This window comes from Camelus ferus, chromosome 1, assembly GCF_009834535.1.
Source record: "Camelus ferus isolate YT-003-E chromosome 1, BCGSAC_Cfer_1.0, whole genome shotgun sequence".
In the NCBI taxonomy this organism is placed as follows: domain Eukaryota; kingdom Metazoa; phylum Chordata; class Mammalia; order Artiodactyla; family Camelidae; genus Camelus; species Camelus ferus.
In genome coordinates, this window is record NC_045696.1 from 39,920,659 (window position 1) to 39,933,986 (window position 13,328).

General features: G+C 36.3%; 1 protein-coding gene and 1 non-coding gene across 2 annotated transcripts; both read left to right on the forward strand.

Moving 5' to 3' along the window:
* The first annotated feature begins 946 nt into the window (after positions 1-946).
* Positions 947-4,136, forward strand: LOC102517700 (60S ribosomal protein L7a). The gene is given in 3 exon segments (XM_032480421.1): positions 947-1,072; positions 3,568-3,750; positions 3,752-4,136. Coding segments are annotated over 3 exon segments (621 nt in total). The 3' UTR covers positions 4,064-4,136.
* On the forward strand, positions 3,525-3,599 carry LOC116666625. Its single transcript, XR_004323561.1, has one exon. It is a non-coding gene; the product is annotated as a small nucleolar RNA SNORD36 (small nucleolar RNA).
* Positions 4,137-13,328: the final 9,192 nt, after the last annotated feature.

A 13,328-nucleotide genomic window follows, 5' to 3' on the forward strand; every position in this document is an offset into this window, starting at 1 on the left:
CAACCAGAGAAATAAGGAGGGTGGTGATGGTAGAATCCTAGGCACAGGAGTTGTATATTCTCACTGGCTTTCCAGAGATGCCCTCTGACTTCTCCAGCTTTTGTGGATCTCGAACTGTAAAGATGCAGTTGTAATCATTGGAATGATGTCCTAGTTTTCCTTAAGGCCTTAGGTGACCAGGTTCTGTCCTTCCTTCTTCTTGTATCCCAACTATAAACTCCACCTGGAACCTGAGTATATGTGCTCCTTGCATGTTGAAAGAGCCTAACACAAGTGGAAAGGGGACTAATTTACAATTCTGCTATCTTTAACAGCTAACATTCTTGAAGGAAGGGACCATATGTCTACCACATTTGGGCATGCTAATAAGGCAGCAGAATGAAAACAGCTTTAGTGAGTTTATCTCATTTAGAACCCTATCTTAGCCAAGAGGCTTACCAATATGTTGATATAACTTATCTCACATCTTTGCATGTGTATCATGTGAATTAAAGGCTGTAAAACATTGGACAGGGAGTCGTAATCAGAATTCAACCATGACAAGGAGTTGATGACTTTGGAAAAATCATCCAAAATCTCTCAGCCTCAGTTTATCTGTAGGCTCATGTGTTTTGACTTAAAGCTGCTGTAAAAATCAAATTAGATAATATATGTGAAGGTATTTTATAAATTTGATATGTCATACAAATACAGGTGATAAAACTTTGTAATCTCAGAGTTGGAGGGGACTTTGCAGCAGCTCAGAACCAGACTTTACCTGATTCAGAGTAATTTTTAATGCTTTTAATCCTTTACAACTTGTCCTTATCCCGTCTGACTTCCATACTTGTTTCATTTAAATATGGATAATATTTGATCATACTTTGTTCAAATGAATTTCCTGATATTCCTGAAAGAACATTTGAAAAAAGGACTAGGTTTATTTTTCTCTCAAGTCGACGACTAAATGCAGAGGGAAGAAGAGAAGGATTCACTCTCCTACTCTGAAGTTATTGACAGCACAGAATGGCATCTGAGTGTGCGAGTAGACATGTTTATATCAGACAGGGCGTGGGCTGGGCAGAAACCTAAGGTAGTGGAGTCCCACCAGCATCGCCCTCTCCCTCCTGCCCCTCTCCCTCAGCTCCAGGGCTGCCTCTCATCTATGCTCTGGGGCAGCAAACACCTGTTAAGTCTGACCTCTCCTTCCCTCTTCTTGTCTTTAAAATGTGCGTGTCCTCTGGGCTCTGCCAAAAATAACAAGAGTTAATGAAGAAAAGGTCTGTTAGGAATATATTTCTCACCTTGAATAATATTTGCATTTGAAAAGCTGTCTGAATAGCAGTTACTAACATTAATAAGTCCAGTCAGCTGTGTGTGAAATCCTTTCTCAGGACCCCTCTGGTGAGTCTCACAGGTAGGCCAAGAAGCAGGCTAGCTCTCTACACAAGAGGGGCTGTGTGTGTGTGTGTGTGTGTGTGTGTGTGTGTGTGTGCGCGTCTTGGAGGAAAAACAGCTGGAAGTTTGCCTTCTATCTCATTTTTACTATAGCCCATGAATGGAATTGCTTTCCAAAGTGATTAAATCTGCCATATCTGGGGAAGATAGCTGGCCAACAGATGTCAGAGAATGACTTTTCTAATCATTGACAATTCTTTTATTGATGTAGCCAGCAGCGACCAGGTTGGAGAAACACTGTCTATTCATGATTTAAATGCATGCTGATATCTCATTAGGCCCAGACGTTCATATTCCCAGATACAATTTTGACACCAGAGCCCAAATCATTATTCTGGGAGACTGAATGTCTCAAAGTCAGCCCTTAACTATTTCTACTCCGTTGGGAAAATGTCCATCTCCCTTCTCTCCTACCTCAAATGCTACAGATTACAAAGTGAACAGTTTAAAAACAAACAGAATGAAAACGTATTTGGAGCAGTGGGATTTTAGGCCTTCCTTAGCAAGACTCAAAAGGTACAAGAATTCCAGTCATATGAAGCCCTCTCCACAGCTGAACTATGGTGGTAATGACAGACAAATAACTTCAGAAGAACTTAATTGGAAAAGATACAGAGAATAATCCAAGAAATAACAATAAGAATGATTAATGGGATGAAGATTAAATCAGATAAAAAGGGTTATGGAGTTAAAGTTTTTTGGCTCCAGAAAAACAAAATCCCAGGGCTGATTTGCTAGTTGATTATTAATAATTGGCAGAGTTTGATTTGGAGTTCTTAAATAAATTGTTACAAAGAATTTTTCCAGCCTCAATGATTTTAGGCAAAGCAAGGGTCATTCAAATAGAGCTATACCTAAGCTCTGCTTCAAGAATATAAAAATCTACTTTAAACAAGATTTTGGTGCATTGTCTTATACTGAAAACCAGATGCCAGTAAATGGACTTATTTCAGTGATTAAAAGTTAAGCTAGTGATTCTAAGTTAAGATGTCCTAGATCTTAAGGGAGATCGATTATACACTGAGAGACCAAGAGAGTTTAAAAGGACACATATTCCTAAAATATGTTCAACCAGCACCATAATGTAAAAATAATGTTTTATGTTCTTTAATACTTTTGATTTATTTCCATGATTTTAACTTCTTAGTGAAAGAGTGTTGATTGAACCATTTGAATAGATCATGAAATAGTGAGTAATTACAACCTTATAGGCAAATCAATAACATTTATACAATAGGAGTTATGCACTGAAAACTAAAAATGCATAATTTTTAGTAGACTGCTTTTGCCCTAATAAAAATTAAACCTTCTTTCAGACTGTAGTGCTTTTTATTCAGATTACCTAATATATTGAATGTCAAATTTGGTAGCTTTTTAGCCACTAAGATGTTAATATCTGAGGGCATTTTTGAGCAGTATTAAAGTCCAAATCATTTCATTGTAAATATCTATTTAGGACAATGATCACAATTAGGCAGGCTCTCTGGTAGCCTCAAATGCTAGTTATGCATTGCTGCTGGAGATGTGACCTACAAAATGCAAAGTAGTTTCTCAAGTACTCTCACTTTAAATTATGTCCCCAATCAAAATCAGAAGAAAATTGACATGAGAGCCTTTTGATTTTCTTTTGGACTTGCAACAGCAATACATGTTTATTGTTGGATTTTAAAAGTTATAGATAAGCAAGGAAATGGGAAAAAAAAACTCAAAATGTGATCACTCAAAGATAAGCGTGGTTAGTATTTCTGTTTGCTTCCTCTTTTCAGAGAAGTGGTGTGTGTGTGTTTACATTTTGTTGTGTAATGTTTTTTCTCACAAAACTATTACGAACTTTTTTTCATGCTACTAAACAAGTGTTGATTTCAAAATAAGCATGCTTTGAAGACATGATTATGAGAAGAATACTTTCAGAGCAAGCCATTTGGATTCAGAATGAATGATGAATATTACAAGGCAACTACTGAAACCTTTCTAGGGAAGTTTCCTTCAGAGTATTTTGGTTACATAATCATTTAAGTGACTTCACCCAATGTTAATGAGTTAGTTGTAGGAGACATATAACTCCACAGGTTAAAAGTAGCTTGATTTGGCAGTGATGCATGAATTTCTTCACCTGGAATCGCTGTGAAGCATGAAATCGAGCTTTTTAACCCTGAGTCCATAGCTGGGCCCACAGTAGAACTGCTTTTGTGGACAGCAGCTCCCACCCCATCTGGTGCAAATGGGTTGTGTGTTCTAGGGGTTAATACTGTCACCACCTTGGTGGAGAACAAGAAGGCTCAGCTGGTGGTGATTGCACATGATGTGGACCCGCATTGAGCTCGTTGTCTTCCTGCCTGCCCTGTGTCAGAAGATGGGGGTTCCCTACTGCATCACCAAGGGGAAGGCCAGGCTGGGGCGCCTGGTCCACAGAAAGACCTGCACCACCGTTGCCTTCACGCAGGTGAACTTGGAAGACAAAGGAGCCCTGGCCAAGCTGGTGGAAGCCATCAGGACCAATTACAAAGACAGATATGACGAGATCCACTGTCACTGGGGAGGCAGTATCCTGGTTCCAAAATCAGTGGTTCGCACTGTCAAGCTGGAAAAGGCAAAGGCCAAAGAACTGGCCACCAAACTGGGCTAAGTGTACCCTACCAAATTTTCTGTACATAAAAGTAATAAAAATTCTTCAGCCAAAAAAAAAAAAAAAAAAAAAAGTAGCTTGATTTGCTAGAAATTGTATTAACCTGGAAATCCACAGTCTGGGTTCTAATCAGGGCTCTGCCACACAGACCCAGTGAGTAACACTAGGCAAAGGAATTTACCTAGATGTCTTTGTTTATACTGTGAGCCTAACTCTGCCAGACTGTGCTTCTCCAAATCACGAATGAAGTAAGTGTTTGATGTGGATGATTCTGCATAACTTAGTTAAGAAATCCAGTCAGATTATTGTCATTTTTGTGAGGAAAGCTGTGACAGAATAGGGATTTAAGGATTTTATACCTCACTTAAAAAGCTATTCATAGCAGCCCTATATGCAATAGCCAAGACATGGAAGCAACCTAAATGTCCATCAACAGATGACTGCATAAAGGAGTTGTGGTATATTTATATAATGGAGTACTGCTTAGTCCATAAAAAAGAATAAAATAATGCCATTTACAGCAACATGGATGTCTCTGGAGAATGTCATTCTAACTGAAGTAAGCCAGAAAGAGAAAGAAAAATGCCATATGATATCACTCATACGTGGAATCAAAAAAAGAAAAAAGAGGACACTAATGAACTCACTACAAAAGAGAAACAGACCTGTGGACACAGTAAATAATTTTATGGTTATCAGGGAAAAGGGGGTGGGAAGGGATAAATTTGGGAGTTTTGTATTTGCAAAGGTTAACCACTATATATAAAAACAAATAAAAACCCCAAATCTCTTCTGTATAGCACAGGAACTATATTCAATATCTTATAATAACCTTTAATGGAAAAGAATATGAAAACAACTATATGTATGTATATACATGACTGGGACATTATGCTGTACACCAGAAAATGACACATTGCAACTGACTATACTTCAATTTAAAAAAAATCTATTCAAACAATCTGTTCCTTGAATCTTAGAAAAAGATGTTCATAACATAGCAGTCACTTAATATATCTATTTTTTTCTGTAATTCAAAATTATACAGAATTGGACCAAATGCCAAAGTCTAAAATGTAACTCTTAGGAAAAAAGTAATTGAAGATAAATTATTTTACGGAAAAATTCTATAGTAAAAATATCAGCAATGATAGTTTATACCTATTTCTTTACATGCAGCTAATCATTTTCCTTCGGCTGTTCAGAAACTAGAATCTCATCTATCTCAATGACAAATCTAGTTCACAGAAGGTTTCATTGCTTTATTAAAAATTTCTCAAAGATGTAAAACTTACATATGGCTTTGTTAGGTGGGGTAAATGAGAAGTAACCAATGGAGGAAGAGTTTGTTTTGGGATAGTTCCATCTACTGAAGTTATGACAATATAAAATTGTGAGAAGAACGCTCAAGATACACAATCAGTGCATTTCCAACAGCAGCATATAGAGCCCCCCAAATATGGAGGGAAACTCTCATCTCTTTCAGAGAAGATTTATTCAATAACTTAACTTCATTGCTTATAGGAAATTATTCCAAACAAAACTACATCCCTCTTAATTTAGTTTAAACCGATTTTATAATGTACTATGCACATTCAAGTTTGAAAACAGCTGGCCACCACTCACTGAATAAAATCCCTTTGTATGTTTAAAGACTGGCACACAGACAGCTACATGTAAAAATAATTAGAAAATTTTCTCACACCATATGCAAAAATAAGCTTAAAATGGATTAAAGACCTAAATATAAGATCAGAAACCATAAAACTCCTAGACAAGAACACAGGCAGAAAACTCTTTGACGTAAATCATAGCAGTATTTTTTGGATCTAATTCCTAAAGCAAAAAAAAACCAAAAACAAAAATAAACACATGGGACCTAATTAAACTTAAAACTTTGGCACAGCAAAGGAAATCACTGACAAAATGGAAAGACAACCTACTGAATGTGAGAAAATATTTGCAAACGATATGACTGATAAGAGGTTAACATTCAAAATATATAAGTAGCTTATACAACTTAATATCAAAAAAGCAAACAACCCAATTAAAAAATGCAAAGAAGACCTGAATAGATTTTTTTTCCAAAGAAGATATCCAGATGGCCAAGAGGCACATCAAAGGATGCTCACTAGTCATTAGAGAAATGCAAATCAATACCACAATGAGTATCACCTCATACCTGTCAGAATGGCTATTATCAGAGACCACAATAACAAATATTGATGAGGATGTAGAGAAAAGGCAATCCTAGTACATTGCTGGTGGGAATGTAAACTGGTGTAGCCACTATCGAAAACTGTATGGACTTTCCTCAAAACACTAAGAATAGAACCATCACATTATCCAGCAATTCCTCTCCTGGGTATGTATCTGAAGAAAACAAAAATACTAATTTGAAAAGATACATGCACTCCAATATTCACAGCAGCATTATTTACAGAAGCCAAGCTATGAGAGCAACCCAAGTGCCTATCGACAGATAAATGAGTAAAGAAGATGTGGTATATATACCATGGAATATTACTAATCTATAAAAGGAATGAAATTCTTCCATTTGCAACAATGTGAATGGACATAGAGGGTATTATGCTTAGGGACATAAGTTAGACAGAGAAGGATAAGTACGCTGTATTATCACTTATATGTAGAGTCCAAAAAATGAAACAAATGAATGAATACAACAAAACAGAAACAAACTCACAAGTACAGAGAACAAACTAGTGGATATCACTGGGGAGAGGGAAAGGGAAGAGCAGCAAGATGGTGATAGGGGATTAAGAGATATAAATGACTATGTATCAAACAAATAAGCATCAAGGATATATTGTACTGCACAGGGAAATACAGCCATTATTTTGTAATAATTTTAAATTAAGTATAATCTATAAAAACATTGAATCATGATGCTGTACACCTGAAACTAATATAATATTGTACATCAACTATACTTCAATAAAAAAATTAAAATTAAAAAAAGACTGGCATTAAATGACTGTTGGGTCTTTCTTTTCTTTATCAAGTTATATAGTTTCAGCTTTATTAACCTCTCAGTGTCAGTCTTTGTTTCCAGTCCTTTAATCATCTTCTGGATCATCTATAAAGCTGTTCAGTGGTCTTTAATGAGTCAGTTTTACTTCAATAAGCCCTCTAACTGCTAAGAAACATGTTAAGATCTGAGTTTAGTCTTCATAGCATTTTATGTCTCTTGATCTGTATTTCTTTGAAAATTCCAGGTACGAGGCAAAGATTGGGCTTTAAAAGGTGTAACTTTCCTTTTTTCCCCCCATTTTCTATTTTTTGGTATTATAAAATTAATGACAGCTTTGCCAGTGAGCCAGAGATTCTTTATCTAAGGGCATAATCTAACTAGAAACAGGGATAAAATCTTAGTTATATTGAATTCAAGAGATTCTAAATAGCCAGATTTTTCACTTAGCTGAGAGTTTCCTCCTTCAAGAAGCTTAACTTTATTAATTACCATCTGGATGAAACACTTTAAAAATGTATCATTTCCTTCTTTTTACATATTCTATCCTGAATATATTTTGGCATTTTTGTTTGATAACATAATACAATTAAGCACTTACAAAAACAAGCAGCATTGTTAGGATATTTGATGGAAACAAAGATTCAGTGAAATTCAGGTCTTCAGTTAAGATCTTATTATGAGCTTACAATCTAGTATGAGAGAGAAATAATGCAGTAGAGTAAAACCCATACACCCAGCTGGGTGACCCACAAATAGAAAGATAATTACAGTTGCAGAGGTTCTCCCAAAGGCTCCAAGTCCCACATCAGTCTCCCCAGTGTGGGGTGCTACACTGAGAAGGTCCCCAGAACATTTGGCTTTGAAGGACAGTGGGTGCTTGCTTTTAGGAGAGCCAGAGGCCTGTAGGAAATAGAGACTCAACTCATGAAGGGCACACATAAAATCTAACACACCACAGGACCCAGGGCCGAAGCAGTAATTTGATAAGAGCCTGGGTCAGATTGACCTCCTGATTTTGGAGAGTCCCCCACAGACACAGAAGGCAGCTAGGGCTGAGCTTGGGGACACAGACACTGGCAGGAGCCATTTTGAGGAGCTCATTCTACCATGTGGACACTTCTGGAAGCCTCCTCTATCTTATTAGTGCTGGGACCTGGCCTGGCCCAGCAGCGTATCAGCACCAGTCCTGGGACACCTCAGGCCAAGCAACTAGCTGGGCAGGGTCACAGCTCCATCCCATCTATCAGCTGCTCTGCTTTCCCCCTGAACTTATAACTGCCCCAGGATCTGGCTTTGTCCAAAAGAGGGCCCAGGAACAGACACTTGACACACCAGTGTGCTGGCACTAGTCCTGGGACCTATAGGGCTCTGTAGCTAGAGACCTTGGGACTTAGCTCTGCCCATCAGTGGGCAAGCACCAGCCCCAGGACAAGCCTCATCCACCAGTGGGTATGCACCAGCTCCAGGACACCTCTTGGTCCAATAAGCAGGAAGAAACACCAGAGACTCCAGGACCTAGCTCTGCCCACCAGTGGGTAAGCACTAGTCCCAGGACTCAGAATCACCCATCAGTGGGTGGATAGTAGCTCCAGGACCACTACAGCCCCCCAGCGAGGTAGCCCAGGATCCAGCCTCACACACCAGTAGGCAGACACTAGTTCTGGGACCCACAGGGCCCTGCAGCCAGAGACCCATGAATGTGGCTCCAACCTCCAGTGAGCTGGCACTAGCCTTGGGATACTCTGGGCCCTGGCCCCACCCACCAGCAGGTAGACACCTTTGAGTTACCTTGGACCTCTCAATCTGCCAACCCAGGATCTAGCCCCACTCACTAGTGGACCAATACCAGCTTTGGGACATACTGGACCCCACAGCCAGCTGTGACAGGAATTAGCCCTGCCCTCCAACACTAGATCTTGGACAATCATTTCTAGAACCTGGCTTCACCCACCAGAGGGCCAGCATTAGCCTTTGGACTTCCCAGGATCCCATCATCAGCAGCCTCACGATCAAACCCTACCAACCAGTGGTGAGAAGCCTCCATGCAAGAAATATCCCAGCAACCAACCAGACTAGGGGCCAGCTACACCTTCTAGACTGCCACAGTAGACAGCCTGCCACAACAGAAGGACCCAAACAGCTCAAACAGGACACACCCCTAGGGCATATAGTTCTGTTATCAGAAGGGAATGAGCTTCCAGGGCACATAGGACATCTCCTATAAAAGGCTATTTCTCCAAGGTTGGGGAACATAATCAATCTACAAAATAAATAGAAATAAAAATAGAAAATTAGGCAAAATGAGGTGACAGAGGAATATATCCCAAATGAAGAAATCAGTGAAGTAGAGACAGGCAACCTACCTAATAAAGACTTCAAGGTAATGACTGTAAAGATGCTCAAATAACTCAGGAGAAGAAGGCATAAACAGAGTGAGAAATGTAATAAAGAGTTAAAAAATATAAAGAATAGCCAAACAGAGATAAAGAATACAATGACTGAAATGAAAAATACACTAGAAGGAATATAGAGTAGATTAAATGATAAAGAGGAATGATCAATGTACTGAAAGACAGAGTAGTGGAAGTCACTGAAGCTGAACAGAAAAAAGAATAAAAAGAAATGAGGACAGTTTAAGAGACCTGTGTGACAATGTCAAGCATACTAACATTTGCAATATTGGAGTCCTAGAAGGAAAAGAGAGAAAGGGATAGAGCACACATTTGAAGACATAATAGTTAAAAATGCCCCTAACCTGGAAAAGGAAATAGACATCCAAGTCCAGGAAGCACAGATAGTTCCAAATAAGATTAATGCAAAGTGGACCACAACAAGACACATTATAATTAAAATGGTAAAAATTAAAGACAAAGAGAGAATATTAAAGGCAGAAAGGGAAAAGCAACAAGTTACATACAAAGGGCCTCCCATAAGGTTATCAGCTGACTTTTCGGCAGAATCTCTGCAGGCCAAAAGTGGGTGGTATGATATATTTAAAGTATGCAAGGGAAAATCTACAACCAAGAATACTCTACTCAGCAAGGCTTTCATTCATATTTGCTGGAGAGATCAAAAGTTTTACAGACAAGCAAAAGCCAAAAGAGTTCAGGACCACCAAACCAGCTTAACGGTAAATGTTAAAAGGACTTCTCTAAGTAAAACATAAAAGGCCATAACTAGAAACATGAAAATTACAATAGGAAAAAGGTCACTAGTAAAGGCAAATACACAGTAAAGGTAGCAAATCAGTTATGCATAAAACTAGTAGAAAGGTTAAAAGACAGAAGTACTAAAATCATCTATATCTGTAATAAATTATTAAGGAATACACAAAACAAAATGATGTAAAATATAATGTCAAACAGTAAATGTGGTTGGGTGAGTAAAATTCATGTTAAAAATATTTGAACTTAAGAGATCAGCAGCTTAAAATAATCATATATATCTATATCTGTATATCTAGATATATAGAAATAGGTATAGACATATAGATTGGTAGTGACAAACCAAAAATCTGTAATAGGTACACCTACACAATTGACAAAGGAGAGGGGAGGGTATCACTCAGTGGTAGAGTGTATGCTTAAAATGCAGGAGGTCCTGGGTTCAATCCCCAGTACCTCCATTTAAAAAATAAATAAATAAATAAATAAAACCAATTATCTCCTCTCCCTGAAAAAAAGCTCCAAAAAGTTAAAAAAAAAAAAAAAAAAAGAGAGAGAGGAAAAGAAAAAAAAAGACAAAGGAATCCAAACATAACACTAAACATAGTCATAAAATCTTAAGAGAAGAGAAAAAAAAGAAAGGAACAAAAAAGAACTACAAAGACAACCTCTAAACAATTAACAAAATGGAAATAAATACACACCTATCAATAATTACTTTAGATGTAAATGGACTAAATGCTTCAATCAAAAGACAGAGTGGCTGAATGGATACAAACACAAGACCCATATATACACTGCCTACAAAAGACTTCAGATCTAATGACACACAATATTTATATTCCATATAAATGGAAAGAAAAGAAAGCCAGCATAGCAATATTTATACTGACAAAATAGACTTTAAAACAAAGACTGCAACAAGAGGCAAAGAAGGATATTACATAATGATAAATTACGTAATCAGGTCAAGGAAAAGATATAATAATTATAAATATATATGCATCCAACACACAAGCACCTAAATTCATAAAGCAAATATTAACAAACATAAAGGGAGAAACTGACAGTTAAACATAATAATAGTAGGGCACTTTAATATCCCATTTATATCAATGGACAGATTATCTAGACAGAAAATCCATAGGGAAACACTGGACTTAAATGACACATTAGATCAGATGATCATAGTAGATTTCATAGAACATTCAATCCAAAAATCAGAATAAATGAGTCATGGGTATAAAACACAATGTGGGGAATATAGTCAATAATAAGTAATATCTTTGTATCATGATATATCATAACTAGACACATTGTGGTGATCATTTTGAAATGTAAGAAAAAAACCACTCTTTTGTGTAACATGAACTAACACAGGGTTGTAGGTCAATTAAACTTCAAAAACAAAAACATTCCAACAAACTTTTAGTTAAAGTAATGAGATTTGTGGTTACCAGAGGTGGGGACTGGGGACAGAGGGAATTGGATGAAGTCAGTCAAAAGGTATGATAAACTTCTAGTTATAAAATAAATAAGTACTAGTGATGTAACATACAACATGATAAACATAATTAACACTGCTGTATACTATATACAAAAGTTCTTAAGAGAGTACATGCTAAGAGTTCTCATCATGCATACACAATTAAAAAAATGTCTTTAATTTGGTATCTGTATGAGATGATGGATGTTCACTAAATTTACTGTGATAATCATTTCATAATTTATGTAAGTCAAATCATTATGCTGTATACCTTTAACTTATACAATACTGTTTGTTGGTTATGTATCATTAATTGGAAGAAAAATTATCAAATAAAATAGTAGGGAATTTAAAATGATAAATTAGGAAAACATTAAAGAACAGCTGATGTCAAAGATGATTCCACGTTAAAAAAAAAAAACATTTTATGGTTAAACACCATACATCTTGACTAATCTGTGCTTATGCCAGGAATTCAGAAACAGAACATCAAAATTAGCTTTATGATTCATTATATAACAGATTGAAGAAAAGTCATATGATCTTTTCAACAAATGCAGTAAAATTAGGAAAATTTAATAATTCATACTTTAAAAAATATTTTAGCAAACTAGGAACTAAAGGGAATTTCCTTAAATTTGTAAAGTACATCTACCAAAAACCTATATCAAACATCACAGTTAATAATAATCTTTATCAGTTAATACTTTCAAATCAGCCAAAAACTCTACTAAACTCATTACTATTCAACACAATATTGATATCACAGCTAATAAACAAGACAAAAAAGAGAACGTAAGAGTTTTAAGAACTGCAAAGAATAAAGCAAAATTGTCATTATTTTCAGATAATTTCAGAGAATCAAAAAATTTGGAAAAGACTTCTGCAGGACTACTGAAACAAGATCAACATGTAAAAAACACTATTGGTCATATATATTAGTCTTAAAATATCTAGAAAATGTAGCAATAACCCTATATTTAATAGCAATAAAATCTATTGCTACTATGAATAAATCAAATGAAAGACTACAAAACATGGAGAAAATTATTTCTTAAAGAACATAAAAGGAAACCTGAATAAATAGAGGAGAAACTACTACTTACGAATTGGAAAATTCAATATAATAAAGATGTCATTTTATCCTGATAAATATATAAATTATAATAGTTTCAACACTATTCCAACAATTAATGAATTTATAATAAAATTTTAAAAATATTCCTATGAATGAAAAGTAGCAAAAATATAAAAGCTGGGAGAAGAGTCACCAAAGTAATGACAATGGTTGCTTCTGAGCAGAGAGAAACGGAAGGGGGCTGGCAAAGGGAATAGAGGAAATTAAATCTCAGCAGCCAAGTTTCATTTTTTATAACAATGTATGAGGGACAAAGTGTGAACACTGTGACAATCTGTCTTGAGAACTCACAAGTATAGATTTTAGTGATATCTTTACTTTTCTCCATTGTTTAAACTTTTCACATTCAAATAATGCTGGCTTTTGTTTGACGGGGTCTCCTCTGAAGGTGGGTAGAAAGTAAGAGTAACATGATTTTTCACTTTCACTCATTTCAACTAAAATTCTTAAGGTTTCCACATAGCTAAGTTACAATCAGGTGAAAT